Source organism: Centruroides vittatus, unplaced genomic scaffold (genome assembly GCF_030686945.1).
Source record: "Centruroides vittatus isolate TY-2023 unplaced genomic scaffold, ASM3068694v2 contig_417, whole genome shotgun sequence".
Taxonomy (NCBI): Eukaryota; Metazoa; Arthropoda; class Arachnida; order Scorpiones; family Buthidae; genus Centruroides; species Centruroides vittatus.
This window is the reverse complement of record NW_027122227.1, coordinates 531,464-550,498: the sequence shown is the minus strand read 5'-3', so window position 1 is coordinate 550,498 and position 19,035 is coordinate 531,464. Positions and strand designations below refer to the sequence as shown.

At 28.4% G+C, this 19,035-nt stretch overlaps 1 protein-coding gene across 6 annotated transcripts in view; it reads left to right on the top strand.

Moving 5' to 3' along the window:
* Positions 1-19,035, top strand: part of LOC136976638 (RIMS-binding protein 2-like) — an 88,386-nt gene that overhangs the window by 13,180 nt on the left and 56,171 nt on the right. For all 6 annotated transcript variants that reach the window (XM_067271980.1, XM_067271979.1, XM_067271982.1 and 3 more), the window contains one exon: positions 8,409-8,528. In XM_067271980.1, coding sequence (XP_067128081.1) covers positions 8,409-8,528 — 120 coding nt within the window. The remainder of the gene's footprint in view (positions 1-8,408; positions 8,529-19,035) is intronic.

Here is a 19,035-nt window from a genome sequence, read left to right as displayed (position 1 = left end):
TCGTCTCTGATTCAAGGAAACAGAAGAAAGAAAACAGTGAGGACGCACGTTCTAACCTAACCTAACCTAACCTATTCTAATAAATTACCATAATTATTACCAACAAAATTATTAGAATTTGTTAGGTTAGGTTAGAACGTGCGTCCCCACTGTTTCCTTTCTTCTATTTTCTAGAATCAGAGACGAGCCGCCATTTTGGAACCATAGGTAACATTAACCCAAATTTTGATTGTTTAAGTAATAGAAATTACTATTAGTTAACGAAAAGATTATTAAACCAGCAAATGTGAGAAATGGTAAACTATAATTAGTTATTTTTTAACTACTATATTATGATATTTGTATTATTACAAAACTGATTTATTTTTGTTTTACAAAGAATTTTGCCAAAAAATAACAAATTTTCACTCTAATTTCAAGTAATGCATGAATAATAATACCACTAATATTCCCCCAAAAATTCAATTTTGTAATGGCTTATGAAAAATGTAATTATTGACACAACAGGGTAAAATATAAGTGATGGTGTTTTTTAAAAGTTACCAATGAAGTATTTAATCAACAAATATCGTTTTGTTAAAATTTTCTTTTATTGTGTAATTGAACTTTTGTAGATTAATATTTAAGCTCTAGATATAGTTTAATTTACAATTCATAAATAAATAAAATATTCACGCGAGAGAAAATGCACAGAATCATTTCGGAATGTTTAATTTACATTAAATATTAAATTTAATGAATTTTAATATTATTTTGTTAATATTTTCTGTGTTTTGAAACGTATGTAATAATATGTTATGTGATTACATATAACACTATATATACATATACAGGTATATATAAATATTAAACTCTTCCCTCACTACGAGAGCGCCGAAATGGACTATATAATATGTCCATTACAGATTCAAATCTAATAATTCATAGTAAGGAAAAAATGTTCAAATTATATATATTTCTAAACTTTTTATTAGTTTTACTGTATTGTAATGAGAGCAGAATACGCTATATAAAGTATCATTCTTGTTTTGTTTTAATGGTTTAATAAGTGCAATTTTAGAACATACAAATGATTTTGTATATTAGGGACGGGCAAACTTTATATGTACACTTAAAATACTATAATTATCACCAGTAGCAAATCCTGAAATCTTTAGAGGTGGTGTAGAAAGGAAACAATATGCCTTACAAAATTTTTTGCAACCTGAGGTCTACCCGGTTTACTCGGGAAATCTTTCATTAGGGAGGTGCAGGGACAGCTGCATCCCGTCTTAAATCAGTCCCTGGTTATTACTGTTATGTTAGGTTAAGAATGCGTACGTTTGGGTAGGTTTGTAAGAAAGGTTATCAAAAAATTTTGAGAAAATAAAATTATTATAACCTAATTTATTTTCTTTTTATCTAAATACATATCAATGTTTCTCTTTCATTACTTATTGGTAGAAAGTTTCTGTGTTTGTGGTTGGGACACTAACTGCTTAAAATTCGGTTCTTACGAACGTGTACCCTTAGCTTTCAGTTTCCTATTCAAGTTGCGAGTTACTCTTACAATCTGTGTTTTTATCACAATTTAATAGTCAGCAAACAACAAAAAATATTACATACAGTATGTGAAGTATGTACCAAGTTTATAAAAAAGTTTGTTTAAGTATACAGGAGCTGCAGTAAGGGTCTAGAAGAGCCACACTTTGGCCATTGTTCTATACAGTGACGTCGAGAGGGAAAAGATGGGGGATTTTTTCCGAGCCCGGAGGAAACTTAAGGGCCCCGTAGTAGTTTCTATCCCTATAAAATTAATGTTGTTTTTACTAACAGAAAGTAAAATCTTTAAGACTGCTTTTTATTAATAAAGAAACGTTCTACGTATTTCATTTGTTCAAAATAAAAAAAAAAAAAAATAATAATAATAATAGCTAAAGCGGTCCGCGAAGAGGCAGAAGACACGTGGGAGTAAAGACTGGGTTTATATGCTACATCTAGGCTCGAGAGAAATTACTTTTTAGCAAATAGTTATTTATTATTATTATTATTATTTTGTACGAGTTATTAAAAGTTATTTTTTCTTTGGCTACTAAAATACCTTTTAAATTAAAATTTCATTCCTCAAAATAGAGATAAAGCCACATATTGCTTTGATTTTATGCTTATAACGTGTTCCGATTAAATATTTTCGAACTCTAACCTAGGCAAGTTTTGGTGCTTGATCATTGACATCACAGTTACGTCGGTTCGAAGTAAACTCGTTTTCGTGATTCAGCACGAAGGTGATGTCAGGAACAGGTTCAAAAATTGTTGTAACTTCACTTCATCCAATTCAATTCTATAAATTTGATCATGCTATTTATAACGTCAGTGGAAAATATCAATCGTTTATTGGACTAAATATTTTACATTAAGTTGAATGCATATGACATTTGACAACTATAATTATAAGCCTATATTTATTTCAATAAATCACGTTTTTCTATGTAGCCTTTTAATCTTTGTTACAAATGATATATTATGATAAGACAAACTTAAGAAGTTTGTCTTATCATAATATAATTAATGTACAGTACAGTCTATTTGACTTAATAAAACATAATGAGTGGTTCGTAAACAATAAGTATCCTATTTAAGATAATTTGTATTATACTGTGTATGTAATGGTAGCTGTTTTTTCATGTTGCTCTTTCCGTCTTGTGTGTACTAAGGGGTGGCTTTTTCATGCCCATCGTCGGTTCTACCACACCCGCAATGGTGCCTCGTATTTTAAAAATCAAATAGACGAAAACCTTATGTAAAAAATAGGTAGTTTAAATCGAAAGATGTAGGCTAAAATATCGGTATCCAATTCATACTTTCTATTAGAATCGCATTAGCATTGGGTCATTTTCAAACCACGGATTCTTGAAAGCATTGGGGTCGATCTGTATACGGTATAAATAATGGGGGTCGAGTTAATGGTGTCTTGTTGTGTACAACACTCGTTTTTACTTTGATTTTTGTAGTATGGTATAAAATAAAAATAAATTGGGAAGGGAGACAAAAGTATTGGTGAGATATGTCCCCCTCTGTCCTATATAGATTGACGTCCGTGCTTGAAACAGAAAGAAAAAAAGTAAAATTGAAATATTGTGAATGGATGTGTAGATGTTCATACATGTATATGTTTACAATATTGATTTAGACAAATTATGTTAAAGTTTAACTGTTCGTTCAGATTTGTAGTGTTTTTTTTTTCCTCTGGCGACTACGTTGTTTACCGATATATATGTATTGTGTAACGAGTAGACCTAGAAACAGTATTTAATTAATATGAACATATATACAGGTAATCCTCGTACAACGCGATAGTTAGGTATCACAAAAATGCTGTATTATAAAAATCGCATTATGGCGAGACTCACATTGCATATAAAAAATGGATTTAAGTTCGAAAACAATTTTTTTAATATAAATTTTATCTATTATGTAAAAAAAAACAGTTTTGTTTTTATTTAATTTTCTGAATTAAACAAAAACAAACCTATTAAAATTCGTAAAATATGGTTTTGAACACCCAAGATTGATATGCACTTATGACTTTAACCAACTTATCCCCACTTATTATCAAGAACGTAACGAAAAAGAAAAGGAAAATTATAAGCAGCATGCAGTTTACACACTAAATGTCAAAGGAAATTTCCAGTATAAATTACTGTACTTGTTAGCACAGAATAGTATTTTACAGTTTTCTAGCAAGTTTTCCATGAAAAATAAAAAGCTTTCACTACATAGGGAAAAATTGAATAATCTACATTGGTAAACTATGTTGTAGCAACTGAAAGAACATTTACTAGAATAAGATAAACAGATGATTTCATATGAACTCTTACATCAAAATCTCGCTGTATAATTACCTTGTTATAGGGAAAAACCTGTAAAGAACTATTTATTAAAAACAAAAGCATAGATATGATTTTATAAATGCTTTCATTTGTAATATAGTAACTTAATTAATATTTTTAAAAGAAAAAAGAGCAGTTATTTATTTTGACATCCTCACAATACCGGGTTGTAATTTTTAATTTATTTAATTTAAAATATGTGCTTGCCACCTCAAATTAATAGTGGCTTGCCCCTGTACATCATACTTCTCCTTTACACAATAGAGTCATGCTGGTTATCTATCTAACACTTTTCAGGGAAAAATTTTTGAATTGAAGTTACGTGGCTTCCAATTTGCACCAGAAGTTCGTATATAGTTAATCGGGGCCTCCTGCTTCCAAGGTTTCTATATCTGGTCTCGTCTTTCATCTATCTAACTTCGTTTTCGAGATTGAGGAAAGACAAACGGACAGACGACAGTAGAAATTTATGGGTTTACAATTTTTTTAAATTGCAGCCAAATTAAAATATATATTTTAGTAGTTTCTTATTGCAAAAGAAATTCCATAAAATTACAAAACATATTTATATCATGCCTTCATATCATTGATGAGGCATTTAAATTTTTTAGAGTTTTTATAGATTCTTGTTATTACATTATTATTATTATTTTCAATCTTTAATCTTCATTTGGAAAATTTTTATTTTTTCTAATATTTCTATTAGAAGTATACAAAATAAAGAAATTAAAAACAAATGAAGAAGTGCAAAAGATAGATGCCAATTTATGTCTTATTTATTTGTGATTTTTCCATAACCAAATAGTAAACTTTTTCAATGGATCTAATAAGTCATTATTGTTGTATGTAATCAAGAATTCCAATTAAATATATATTTTTAAAGCATTCTCCTGGACACTACGATGGTCTTTTTTTTCAAGCCCAATATGGATTTTGCCAGGCTGATAATGGAAAAGCTTAATGGCGAGAGCATCATCTGAAATATCTAACTTAACCTACCTTCAGAAATCTTAAAAAAAATTGTTTGATGCACCTATCAGACAATTTTTTTTTTAAGATTTCTGAATCAAATGCAGACAGACTGGTAACTGCAAATACTGTATGTAGGTTTACTACTAAGTAAATTGGTAGTAATTGAGTGTACCAGTACCTAGTTATAGATACCCCAGAGCCAAAGGGTGGTGTTCATTTTTATACCAAAATGAGTTAAATGCACTTCGATACTTCTCTGATAGTGTAAATGCTGTTTCAGTGGTCAGCTGTCCTACCTCCAATAGGAGCAGAGATAGCCAGTTATATAAGGCATATGTCACAGTTCAAGTTAGAAGTCAAGAATTGAAAGGACTCATGTCCCATGTGAGTCCTTTCAACTCTGACATAGGTGGGTGAAATGGCACAAATGGACTGTGCCAATTAATTTTCTGAGATATAGATTTATGATAGGACTTGGCTGGCGAAGCCATCTTCAGTCAATAACTCTCCAAAATGGTTACATTAAAAGGATTTTAATGCAGCCATTTTATTCTGTGTTGTATATATGAAGATGTCTGTTATAAACGGATGAAAACATTAGTAAATATTTCTTAATTTCAAGTGTGCTGGTATTGGTATGTTGTATATGTGTATTCTATCCCAGTATTGGAGAGTTATTGACTGAAGATGACTTCGCTGGCCAAGTCCCATTATAAATCTGTTCTAAAACTATAGAGAATGTTGGCTAAATTGTTTTCTTAGTCACTGAGGTATGATTTCATTTCTGATAGTTTCCAATTTCAGTGATGTATTGTACAGTACCATAATTATTTTTCTTACAGATGTATGTTATACATTCTGTATAAATATTAAAAATCATCAAACATTCCTGCAATCAGCAGTGTCTATAGAACAAATAACATTGCCAAATTCAACAATTTGCAAAAGCTCAGATACTGGGACCCAGCATCTCTTAAGGAATTTTACACTCAGGAACAGAAAGCATCAGATGAATATGAGTAACATGGTAGCTACTGTTTCAGTATCTGTCATTCTAGGCAAATGTTTCTACACAAAACTTGATGTTCTTTTATGTTCTAAATGGAAAAGACCTGGCATTGTTTATATTATTTGGAATTATAACAACACAGTTAGTAAATAGATTGATTATCATTATTGTATCCTGTATTTTTATATTGTATTTTGGAGATTACATTCAGAATGGAATAAAGCTGAAAAAAGTACTATTAAGCATACAATTACCATTTTCAAACACCCTGATATCTTTGGATTTTTCAGTGTTAACAATAATAAAGTGGACTTTTACCCAGCTTGAAATAAAGACTGCAGGGTGGGGCATCCAAAAATTGGTTGATGCTATGTCACAGAGGTTGTTGTCAAGCTAGGCTATATAGTGAAAGTAACAACAATTGGCTTGTACTTTTCGAATTACAAACAAAAAATTGATACTGTATGGTTTTTCATTCTGAAAAATTTAGTTTTTGTAATATATCATCTTTGGCTTCTAAGCTACCAATACATTGATGGGCAGAATTACAAGGTAATCTCTTAAGGTGTCAACCTACTATGCTAGGAGACTAGAATCAAATCTGGGCAAGTAACCCCAGGAATATTTTCATTAGTGGTTTGTCCTGGATTTGTTGGGTCCTATCCCTCAACACTTGGCCATTCCCATTGTGGACTTGGCTGAACCCATAATGGATATGATTAAAAAGGTTCTCTTAGTGTCTACAGATCAGAAAGAATCAAAAATGAAAATAAATAAATAAGGACTTCTGGACCAATTAAGATGAATGTAGGTCCCCAAAGTGACATACCTTTACCATCTAAACCATCCAGTGTCCCAGTAGTTTGCAATTCAGCAGCTTTCTTAATTATTTTTTCAAAATAATGCAACTGATAAAATGTTGTTTTTGGCCAGAAGTCTGCTTAAAATCAATAAGAGCAAGGAAAAAATGCAGAGTAAAAATGAGTTTAAAAAATTTTAAATTAATTATACAAGTATGAAAAAGTCTGTTCTTGATAAAAGATAATTTCACTTAATATTTTATTTTATTACTATTTTTTTATTTTTATATATATAATCTAAAATTTGTTTTTGTAGTTTCCATTGAGTAGAAAATTGTGATGTTTGTTAGTGGTATCATATACAAAAAAGAAATTACTTTTCAGATGTTTATTCTTTGTTATTTAGATACTTTTGTTGTGTTTTTTAAATGATAAAGCATTCTTAGTTTTATGTATTTCATTGTTCCATACAAAATATATTTCTTTGTATGTTTCATAAGATACATAAAAAGTCATATGAACAATAATGCTTTAGGAAAACTACTACTGTGATATTTTATTAATTTCATTAAAGATTATAAAAAGTCAATTTAAAAAATGTTTTAATCTAGAATGTTTAAAAGTTAACAGTTACTAGATTAATAAAGATGTGTTTTATTGATTCTATTTTTGTTACTTTTTGGGATGCAATTTGAAAAAATTATAGACCTATAAATTCTCATTCTCATACGTCTGTTTGTGTGTCTGTCTGTCTTTCCTTAATCTCGAGAATGGAGTTAGATAGATGAAAGTCAAGACAGGTATGGAAAGATTAGGGGCAGGAGGCACTGATTAATATATACAAACTTCCAATGCAAACTGGAAGTCACATTATTTCAATTCAAAAATCTTTCCCTGAAAGGAGTTATATAGATGACTAGCATGACTCTATTGCTAATGGAAAATTATGATGTACAGGAGCAAGTCACTACTAATTTGAGGTGGAGAGCATATATTTTAAATTAAAAATAAAATATTTACGAGCAATTATTTATTGTGACATTGTCACAATAAATAGTTGCTCGTTAATATTACAGTATTTTATTTTTAATTATTTTATATTTTATTTTAATTATTTTATATAATTATTATCTTACAAATTAATTTTTTCTTTCAACAACAATCTGATTATTCACTTGTGAAAATGAATAAGATACTGTTTACTAAACTGTAAAGATACTGTAACTGTTTATTTAATGAATGTTGATCATAACTCCCCTTGTAACAGGCCAAGGCCTATTACAAATAAAGATGAATTGAATTGAAAAAAAAAATTGAATATTTCATAATTGCATGTGCATGTTTATGCAAAATTTCCTGTTAGTTTTACAGACTAGAATAATATGAAAGTTATATTGATTTATTGTTCATTTAAACTAGAAATTGAAAAAAAATTGTTAGTGTGATAAATGGTCTCTGCCTAAAAGAGAATTGCACATCAAGCAATGAAATTTATATGAAAAAATGTAATAAATAGTATATTTTACTAACAGCGATTGATTCTGTTTCTTAATATTTTTAATTATTAAATTTACAAGTTAAATTTTATCATTTTATTTATTTAGGCATTTTTTTGATATTGATTGGTTTACTGAGCTTGTTTTAAACAATTTAGAACATTTTACATAATATTCAAATGCATTTAAAATGTATTGAAAAAATATATTGAATTTATATATTGAAGTTTATATTGAAAAATTATATGTATTTTCTTTATAGACAGCACAGAAAAGATCTGAAGTTGATCTTGGACAATATTTGGCTCTTCAGAAGACAAATCAAATACTTCGGGAACGTCTAGAACAACTTGAAAAAATTGTGTCAGAAAAAGAGAATGCTGTATGATAATTTATTTATTTAATTTTATATTACCTGTTTTATTCAAATAATAACAGCCTTCAAATAGTAAGTGTCTACTATTCGAGGATTTCTGAAAACATAGAAAAATAATGTAAACTTAATAAATACCACAAACTATTGTGGATAGGTATCATATTTATTTATTTAACAAACTTTAATAGAAAATGAAATGTGTAAAATGTACAATATACCGTAAGTATACTTTTTAATTATTTTCTTATTACTGGTAAATTTAATGACTTAAACTGGATATATGTAATTAAACATTACACATAAAATCAATATTCTGCCCGAACTGCAAAAAACTTCAAAGGCAAATGTTTTTATTTGTGATAAACAGTCATTGTCAGGCTAAAAGACCTACAGTACCTGAATGCAGCTGTTAAAACAAAACTTATAAGACTAAACATCATAGAATGACTTTCAAGCAGGGGAATGAATCTACCTCTTTAAAGTTGAATAGTTGTATTTTTATAGTTTTTCTGTGTTTTGTTTTAACAGCTGCATTTAAACTCTGAAGGTTTTTTAGCCTGAAGATGATCTGGCCATTTAACAGTATTTAATTATTACTGATATATAGTCATTATAAAGAAAGATATCAGTCGCTATTTCAAGTATAATTTGCTTTAAAAATCAAAATTTTTATCAATAAATATTTAAATATTAATCATGGACACAAATGAGTATGTTCAAAGAAAATAATAATTGTCCTAAAACAATAACTACCCTCGAATAATAACCAAAGAGAAAATATGTGGTTTAAAATAGTAGCCATGGATATTATTTGAATGAAATCAATATTTAAATATTATTTCTTTTATAAAATTTGAAATACAAAATGACATATTATAATTATATCTAAACTATTATATTTAATTCATTTATTTCACTCTGCTCTTGATTCATAAATTGAATTTGGCACCATTTATTAGAGATATTATGGAGATATAAATAATAAAATTATTTTTGTTTTGTTTGATGTCACGACTTGGTGAATTTATAGACACTTGGCACATTACGACACATGTACATTACATAACAGACTGAAGAGGGATGAAAGCCCGAAACGCGTCACTGTAAGATTATGGATTAAATAGATGAATTTGCCAAGTGTCTATAAATTCACCAAGTCGTGACACCAAACAAAACAAGAAAAAGAAGACACGGTTTTGACAAAACAAATAAACAATAAAATTATTAATAAATAAGAAAAATAATATTATAAAAAATAATTATAATGATGAGAAGTTGATAATTTAATTTTTTAGTAATGTCATATCAGTGACAACAGTTATAATTTCTTCCAGTAGAAGCATTTTTATTTATTAGATGTTTTTGACTGACTGAGCAGCCATCTTCAAGATTAGAACAGTAATGGAATGGAACATAGAATCCTATATTTTTGACACTATAAGCCATTCTATAACTGTTCAATCCTAAACTTGGCTGTCCAGTCAGCCAAAAAGTTTGATAAATAAAAACATTTCTGCTGGAAGAGGTTTGAACTGTTGTTATTATAATTATTATTTTTGATTTCATTATTACTTATTATTAATTTTTAAAAAAATTAAAATAGAGTGAATTTGTATTATTGATGTTTTTATTATTTATAATATAATTGGATAACAAGTTAGTTTTATTATTTAATAATAATATATAGATTAATGTTACCTTAGGTGCCAAAATGGCGGCTTGTTTCTGATTCCAGCAAGGAAACAGTGGGACGAACATTCTAACCTAACCTAACCTAACCTATTCTAATAATTTGGTTGCTAATAATTATGGTAATTTATTAGAATAGCTTAGGTTAGGTTAGAACGTGTGTCTCACTGTTTCCTTGCTGGAATCAGAAACAAGCCGCCATCTTGGCACCTAAGGTAACATTAACCATTATATAAAAAGTATAGTAAACTAAGTAATTTTTCTTTAATATTAATAATCTATCTGCCATACTTTGTTCTATAAAATACAAATAAATCAAACATGAAATTATGATGAACTCTAAATTAGCATTCAAAGAGGTTTCAGAGAGATTTAGTTATGATTCATTTAATTTTAAAATATTTAATGAATAAATCATAAAAGTGAGCACTAAATGAGAAATAAAAAATTTGTCATTTAAATAAATTATAAGTGTAAGATTAATGATTTCTTTTCTAAAACATTAAACTTAAAAATAATGATTTAATATAAAACAAATGTTTCATATTAAAGCTAAATGATTGCCAGATTCTATTGGGTTATATTACTACTATTATTAATAATTAATTGCTAATTATTATAGTATTTAATTATTAATAATAGTAGTAATACAGTTCAATATAATCTGGCAATCATTTGGCTTTAATATATAACTATTGGGTTTTAGATGTTGATATTTGTAAACAAATGCTTCTGTTAAAAGTTATAAAATGTATATTTTTGTAAAACATTCATTTAAAAATAATAATTAAAAATTTAAAAAAAATAAGTATGACCAATAATTTACTTACAACTAGAAGTGTAGGCACAATAAATTCCTTTAATATTCTTATTATGTAATGAATTCCCTTATTGTTTTTAGGATATGAATCAATGATGAATCATATAACATGCTTTTTAAAACAGAACATATGATGGCAAAAATTTATAAAAATTATTCAACATCTATATCATACTACTTTGCGTTGTTTTTGACATACACAAATAAGACTACACACTCCATTTATTCCTCAAGTTTTCAGTTATTCAGCATTTAAATCAATATACAGTGAAGTTCCATTAATCCAGTATCATTGGGACTGATGCAATGCTGGTTTATCAAATATGATACCTTATTGGAGGATGGAAGTTTTTCCAGTTTTATACATTCCCTAGACACAATTCTAAATACCTTTACATGTAAAAACTTTACAAATCTGTCTTTTATGATTGCTTAACGTGACATTTCAATTTTTCCAGGCTATTCTTACTCTTGATTGGCTTGAAACAAGAACACATTATTCATACTTTGTGCTCTGTAGTTACATATAAATACAGACATACTCTAATTATCAAAGTACATGAACAGTATTATACTGTAGCTATTTCCATGATAATTATTGATTCTAAGTATGCTAAATATTTTTCTTCTCATATCAAACCCACACTACTGTCTTTGGGAAAAGTCTTTAGAAAAATCATGCACGAGCTAACTGGTTTTACCGAACACATTATCGTGTCATCTTGGTCTTCCTCTGTTTCCACAGTGTTTATATTGGAACTTGTTGATTATGATGGTAAAGAACAATGCACTAATAACCCCAACGATGAGATAGACATCTCAGATTAGCATGTTTGCCAACATACCAGATGCCAGATTAATAGAATTTCACTATTATACTTGAATTGAGAACAGTTTACTTGCTGAAATAGAACTTGATTGATAATCTTATTCTCAGATTTATTTATTTATTTTTTATTTTAAATTCTGAAAATAATGTTTTATAGTAAATAATTAGATATAAAGTATGTCAGAATATATTTCAGTGATTAAAGCTGGATTTTATATCAAGTATTTCAAGTATATGTATATAGTGATGTTGATTTAGAGATAGCCTATAAATGAAAATTCATTTTACTTCCAAATATATATATATATAATAAATATATATATAATATAATATATATATATATATATATTATATATATATATATATATATATTTTACTTCCAAATATATATATATATATATTTTTTTTAAAGTTTTTGTTATTTTAAAGAGAATCAGAATTTTTGGAACAAAAAATCATTTGTATTAGATTTTAAGAAAATCAATAAAACTAAATTTAGTATTCCAGAAATTAAAATAACTAAAACATTTAATTATTAATCTTGGTTAATATACAAACTACACTGTTTTAAGAAAACTTATATTTCATACTGTTTATAAACTGGAAACATTTATATATTATATATAGTGAATAATATTTAAATATTTACACATTATCCACAATATATAAAATGTTGAACTATGAATATCTGCAGAGGGGGTAAATACCCTCTCCTGGAATCGAGTAAAATATTCCATAAATTATAATTGTAAAAGTGATTGAGATATGTAACTTTACACCTTCAACCATGATTCACTTTAATTCAATACTGTATTCTATGATCTACATATGAAAAAACCCAAAAAATTAAATAATTAAATAAAAATTTATTGATGTAATTATTTGTCTTCAAGCTTTGCTCCCTTCTGGAAAATTTCTGCACATGTTCATGTGTCAAACAATCAATCATAAATGAACTGAAAGAAGAAAGTAATTTTAATTAAAAAAAAATATTACCACTAATAATGTATCAAAACTATCAGTACTTACGTTTTATGCAAAACATTAAGAAAATGAAAATATTATTTTAAATAAGTAAACACATTCATTTCTGCTTAATTAAGTATGCCAAACAATTGAATATTAAAGCCTATGGAATTACAGTTTCATTCCACTGGGTTTAAAGGTCAAAGGTATGTTAATTAAGTATGGAAATTTCTGTTGAATTGATATAGCACTGTTGAAAGAAAGTCTTATAATAGATGTGTGAACAAGTGTTCACACATCTATTATAAGACTTTCTTTCTGTGCGAGGAAATGTAAACTGAATTCTGTCCTTCTTTATGATTTATTCTGTTTTTATATTTTCTTATTATACAGTAAATATTTCATTATTGAATTTTTATAATATACCTTCAGTATCCTATTTCTAACTGTAATTTCTTTGCATTAATTTATAGAAAGTTTTAATTACTGGTAGTATGAAAATATTATAGGTTAAGCCAGTGGCGTAGCGTGGGTGTCAGCCGCCCGGGGCGGAGTAAAATTTCACCGCCCCCTTTTTTAGGTATCTCAATTTAAAAGACTAAAATATACAGTAATTCTAAAGAACTTTTTGGCAAGAACAATCATTATTATTGTGTATTGTACATGTTACAAATAAAAAAATCATGTATATATGTTTTACAACATAATAATCACATTTATTACAAAAATTTTTACAAGATATTATTATTATTTATTTTGAAATTTTGCCGCCCCCTAAAAGTGCCGCCCGGGGCGGGCCGCCCCTGCCGCCCCCACTACGCTACGCCACTGGGTTAAGCTGATATAAATTTTCTACATAAATATCTGTTTTACTATTACAAATATATATATAACTGATTTATTTTTAGATCTTAATAAATTAAATAATTTTATTATAAAAATTTTGATTCAATTATACAAACTGTTTTTGCAATAATTTCTTGAAAATTTTATATTGATAATTTTATGTATTACATTGTTTTAATAAAATTGCATTAGTTTTAGTGTCTGTCACTATTTGATTTTTAATTTTTTAGCTGTGTATTGGCCTATTTTTAGTAATTACAAATTTGTGAGAAATGAATATTTTAAAACAGAACTTAAGAAAAATTTGATAAATTTTCTAAAAGTGCATTTAATACATGATTATTAAATGATTTCATCAAATTTAATTATTCTAATTTTTAAAATAATTATTTTTATTTTTCATTAATTCTAAAAGAATATTTACCAAAAATGATATTATCAAAAAAACCTATATTCTGAAATGAATTATTTTGATATTTAAGAAATCAATAATTTATTCAGTTTTTATGTTTATTACACCTGCATAATATAACAAACAGAAAATTAAAGTAATATTTGAAATTATTATGGTCTTTGAATCTTGGCACTGTGAACAATATATGCTTTTGTTACTGTTTGTGTATGAATGCCAAATCTTGTAATTGTTAATTCTGTTAATTATGATGCTAAGATTCAAAGACTGTAATGATTTTCATGCCATAATGCTAGGCAAGAGACAAAAAAAAATTAGCTTGTAAACTGCTACAGCTAGACGAACAATATATTTTTCTTAATTAATCAATGTAAAAACAATTGAGTATTTCTAATGAGCATATTATAAGATCATAACCAAACCTCATGAAACCCGATAAATTTGTAAAGCAAAATAACCACCGGATTACATCAGGCTACTTTTCCGCAATTATATTTAATTAATTACTAAATAATTTGTCATTAGAGGGAGGTGTTAGGCTCCATCTCTTGTTAAATTTAATAATTATAATTAAATCAATATTTATTAAATAATTTAGAATATTCTGGAAGAAAAGAATTGGCCTAGAATGGGGCTCAAACCCGCAACTCCCACTTACCATGTGGATGCGTTCCAGTTATGCTACTTGAGCCGCCAGTCCAATCTCCTCTTCCAGACATATGTAACGAAGGATGGTTATATCATATTTAAATATGTCAATAGTTTCCTGGAGGTTATCAAAGTAATTTCTTTATTATAAATAGAAGAGGAAGATTATCTAGTAATCTTAGATTGCAAAGAGGTATGTCTTTCCATATGCATTGATGCAGCCATTTCTCTTAAGAGGGAGCATATGTAAAAGTGAGGGGAGGTTCTATTAAGTAGTTTTGGAGCTGTGGCAGAGTCTTGTCTTGATCTAATTTTGAATGATTTGTATTTTTCATGTGATGATATATTTTTACTTACAAAAGAGGGGGTCTTTGTGGGGTCATCAGCATTTGGGACATAGCAGTAATAGTAGTACTGTGAGAGTATATAAAACGTGAGAACGAGTCGACATGTAGAACTTCAGTGATTTCTTTGAAGTGGCAAATTTAGAATAAGCGTGCTTGATAGAGTAGATGCTTAGCAGGGGAATCCACTGATCTCAGTAGGGACTAGATAAAGACAACTATCCAAATTAACAAGATAACCCTTTAATTTTCCTGAGAACATACAGTACTTCTAGGAAAAATTATCACAGGAACGTACGGAGCCCGACAATCTAATATACCGAATATCGTTAACATCAGATCTCCTGACAATATACTGCTCAAAATTCCCATAATCTGAGGACATAAAACATACCGACAAATGAGTTTGAAGTGTACTTCTTCCTTTTCTTCACACTGGGCAGAAAACAGTTCGAAATTCAAAATCTCCACACTGGTTGCATAGTTTTTTTTTCACTTCCCGACTATTTTCCCATGCACTTTCACACACCACCACTACTTTTCTTCTTCCCCGTCCTCTCTCCACTTCTGTTCTCCCTTCTCTCTGAGACACACTCTCCTATAAAACTCCCACCCTCGGTTACACACCCAGAATTACACAACTCCTCTCCATCGAGTCGGACCCACCATGTGGGGAAGGGAGGGCAGGAAAAGACGTAAGGCACAGTACTTTGGTAGGTTGAGATCCCATATGTTCAGGAGTTTAGGCAGAACATCAAAATTATATTATGATATAGATGACATATTTATAGTTTGGAGAAATAAAGATATGGTTAGTAAATTCATATACATAGTTAATAAAAATCCTGTAAGGGTTGTTTTGTCAATTGCTAATGGAACTTTTAATATTTAACTATTAATTATTTAGACTTAATTTTTAAGAGCAAAGGATAGCTGCATACTAAGACCTTTCAAATACACACAGCTATAATACACTTTCTTATACACTGGAGATCTCATGACATCATATAGCACAAGCTAGTCTCCATTAGAAGCTATTAGGGTGTGTTTACTTTGATGGAATACAAATCCAAGCATCCAGTCAGGTGACTGAGAACTAGTGAACATGGTGTTAAAAGTAAATGCATTTGGGTATCCAGAGTTTTTAAGAAATAACACTATTATACCAACCTTTATCTTGTATATAATTTAGCATCATTTAGCTTTCAGATATATGATTTTTGATATTATCATTAATTCCAGAACAACCATGTTCCGAAAATATCAATTCTGATCCAAAAATTCAGGAATACAGCATCATTTAGCAACATGTTGATTCAGACTCCATGTTTAAATTGTGACAAACTTCCTACACTTTCTCTGTAAACTCTGAGGGAGTTGACAGTGCTTGAAGCATAATCTGAATACAAAAGTAAACATGGGATGGCATACTCTGATTTCTAAAGTAAATGCATTTGAGGCACTTGTAGGTTGAATCTTAAAAGTAAATGCACCCTTAGAAGAGCCTTTATCCATTTCTCAGTGGTAGTAGTAGGACTGCTGAATTCCAACAAGATTAAGATTATTGCTTGGAATCATAGCTTCCACAAGGGTATGATAGATAGTATCATCAGAGCTACCTGTAATAAGAAGGAAAAACTGTTGGAAATTCGTAGAAATACGGGGCCGTCCATAAATTACGTAAGGGTGATTTCCACCATTCTAGACCCCCCACTCACCCCTGTGTAAGAAACCATAACATTTTCTTTGATCCCATCTCCCCTTCCCTATCTTACATAATATTTAGGCATGATTTAAAAAAAAAGATTTTAACAAAAAAAATTTTTTTATGAAACCCTAAAAATCTTAGTCCAAAATATATAATTATTAACTGGTTAATTAATATGTACTATTATTTATAGAGACTTTATGTGAATAAATTTAAAAATATAAAAATTTAATGAATTCGAATGAACAATTTATTTTAAGAACTTTATTTTTTAATTATTAACAATCTTTTCATTATTATTATCATTAATCAACGTCATAATATTCATTTTTATATTAATTTTACTTTTCACAAAAGGACGCAAAAAACTTTGACAGATCGACTAGCTACTACATGTGTAAACAGAAATGTCATACAAAACAAAACAGAGAAACCACCACACTGCCTTTCTCCCATGATAAAAAATGTGTAGAGCGTGAGTCTGCTAGCGTTATTATTCTATCACATCACACGAGATGGCATTGGTACAATGAGTGTTCTTAATAGAAACTGTCAAATTGAAGCCAAATTCAAAACTCCACCACTCAATGAGATCAAAAAATAAGAATATTATGTAAGACGAGATCTATTATCCTCCTACCCCTGAGTAAGAAATCGTAAGAAATCTTTGACCCCCACCCACCCCAAAATACCTTATGTAATTTATGGACGGCCCCTAAGTGTAATATGCTTGTGGTTACGGACAAAAACCTGGCTTTGTTAGTAGCACCAAATGTTAAACAGTGTAAGTTCACTTTAGATGTTAGAAGATTAATCAGTCATGAATATACTTTGCTCTGATAAAGATAGAGCCCATAGAGCCCATATACTTTCAAATTTACTCAGTTTTTAATGCAAAAGATTCATTCTATCCCAGTCAGTCAGTTTCCTCATATATCAACTTATCATAATTACACTTCCTTCTGAAGAAGAAAACAAATAACATTAAAGAATCAGAAAAATAGAAAAAGTAGGACAATTTTTGGCATTAATATAATTGAATGTAGTTATTTCAGCCTTCATTTCATGGTTCTATCCAAAAACTATCAAACATGATTATTTGGAATCATAAAATGAAAACAAAAATATATTTTTTATAGATTTAGTCAATTATTGCACCACTGACAAAAATCATTGTAATTTAAAATAATGCTGAGTAAATTTAATAATAATAATTGTAGAAAACGCTACATCATGTCTGCAATTATAACACATTAGGCTACTTCAGGTTACAAGCTTTTAGCACAAACAGACTACTTACATCAATATAACCAAATATAAAACATAATAAATTAAAAGCTTGCACACAAACACAAACTACTATATACTCACCAAACATACTATAAATATATACCTCAGGTGACCATAAAAAACAACACAACTTAAAAATGCAATCTTTACTATGCAAGTACAAGACATAACTAAATTTGTTAGATGAGGGGTGACAGATATGGGAGTATTCATTGATCAAAACTTGCTAATAGGTAAACTAATTTCAAAGGCGGTGCGCAAAAATAGCTTTCTAGTAGGAAAATCTTGTGAATATTTAACTTGTTATTAGCCAAACTACTTTACATTAAAATGTATAGGATTTTGCCAATGTATTAGAATATCTTGCTTTTAAGTAAACCATGCTATTAAGGGACTTTTTAATAGAGAAGTTCTACTGTATTTGAAATGCACGAAATTTAGAGAGAGTGTTTTGATAATCAAAATTTTGGAGATTTGTTAACAATAAGAGAAAAATTAAAATTTCAATAATTTTGACTAAGCTTGTACAAATGAAAAACTAGTTGAATTAAGACAAATTTATAATAAAATTATTTTTATGCTTTAATTTAACTTTAGTTGTTTTTGTCAAATAGAATCATTTAATGTCGACTATACAAAAACACTTAGTATATTACTTATATGAAATAACTTTATAGCAATTAAATTTTGCATTGATTAAATTATTTTTATCAGTAGCTTCGTGATAAATTCTCATGAATAAAAGTGTCATATCAAAATGAACATTTTTACAATTATTATAATAACCTGTATTGATAATTATTATTTTGTGGTTAATTTGTGTATTATGGTTAAATGTTACTCATTTATATATTGCAATCATAGTATTGGTAACATTGCTATTAATTACGATAAATTGGGGTTATTAGTTTTTCAGGTTTTAACATGAATGAATGAAATGAGCTGTTTGTTTATTTGTGAA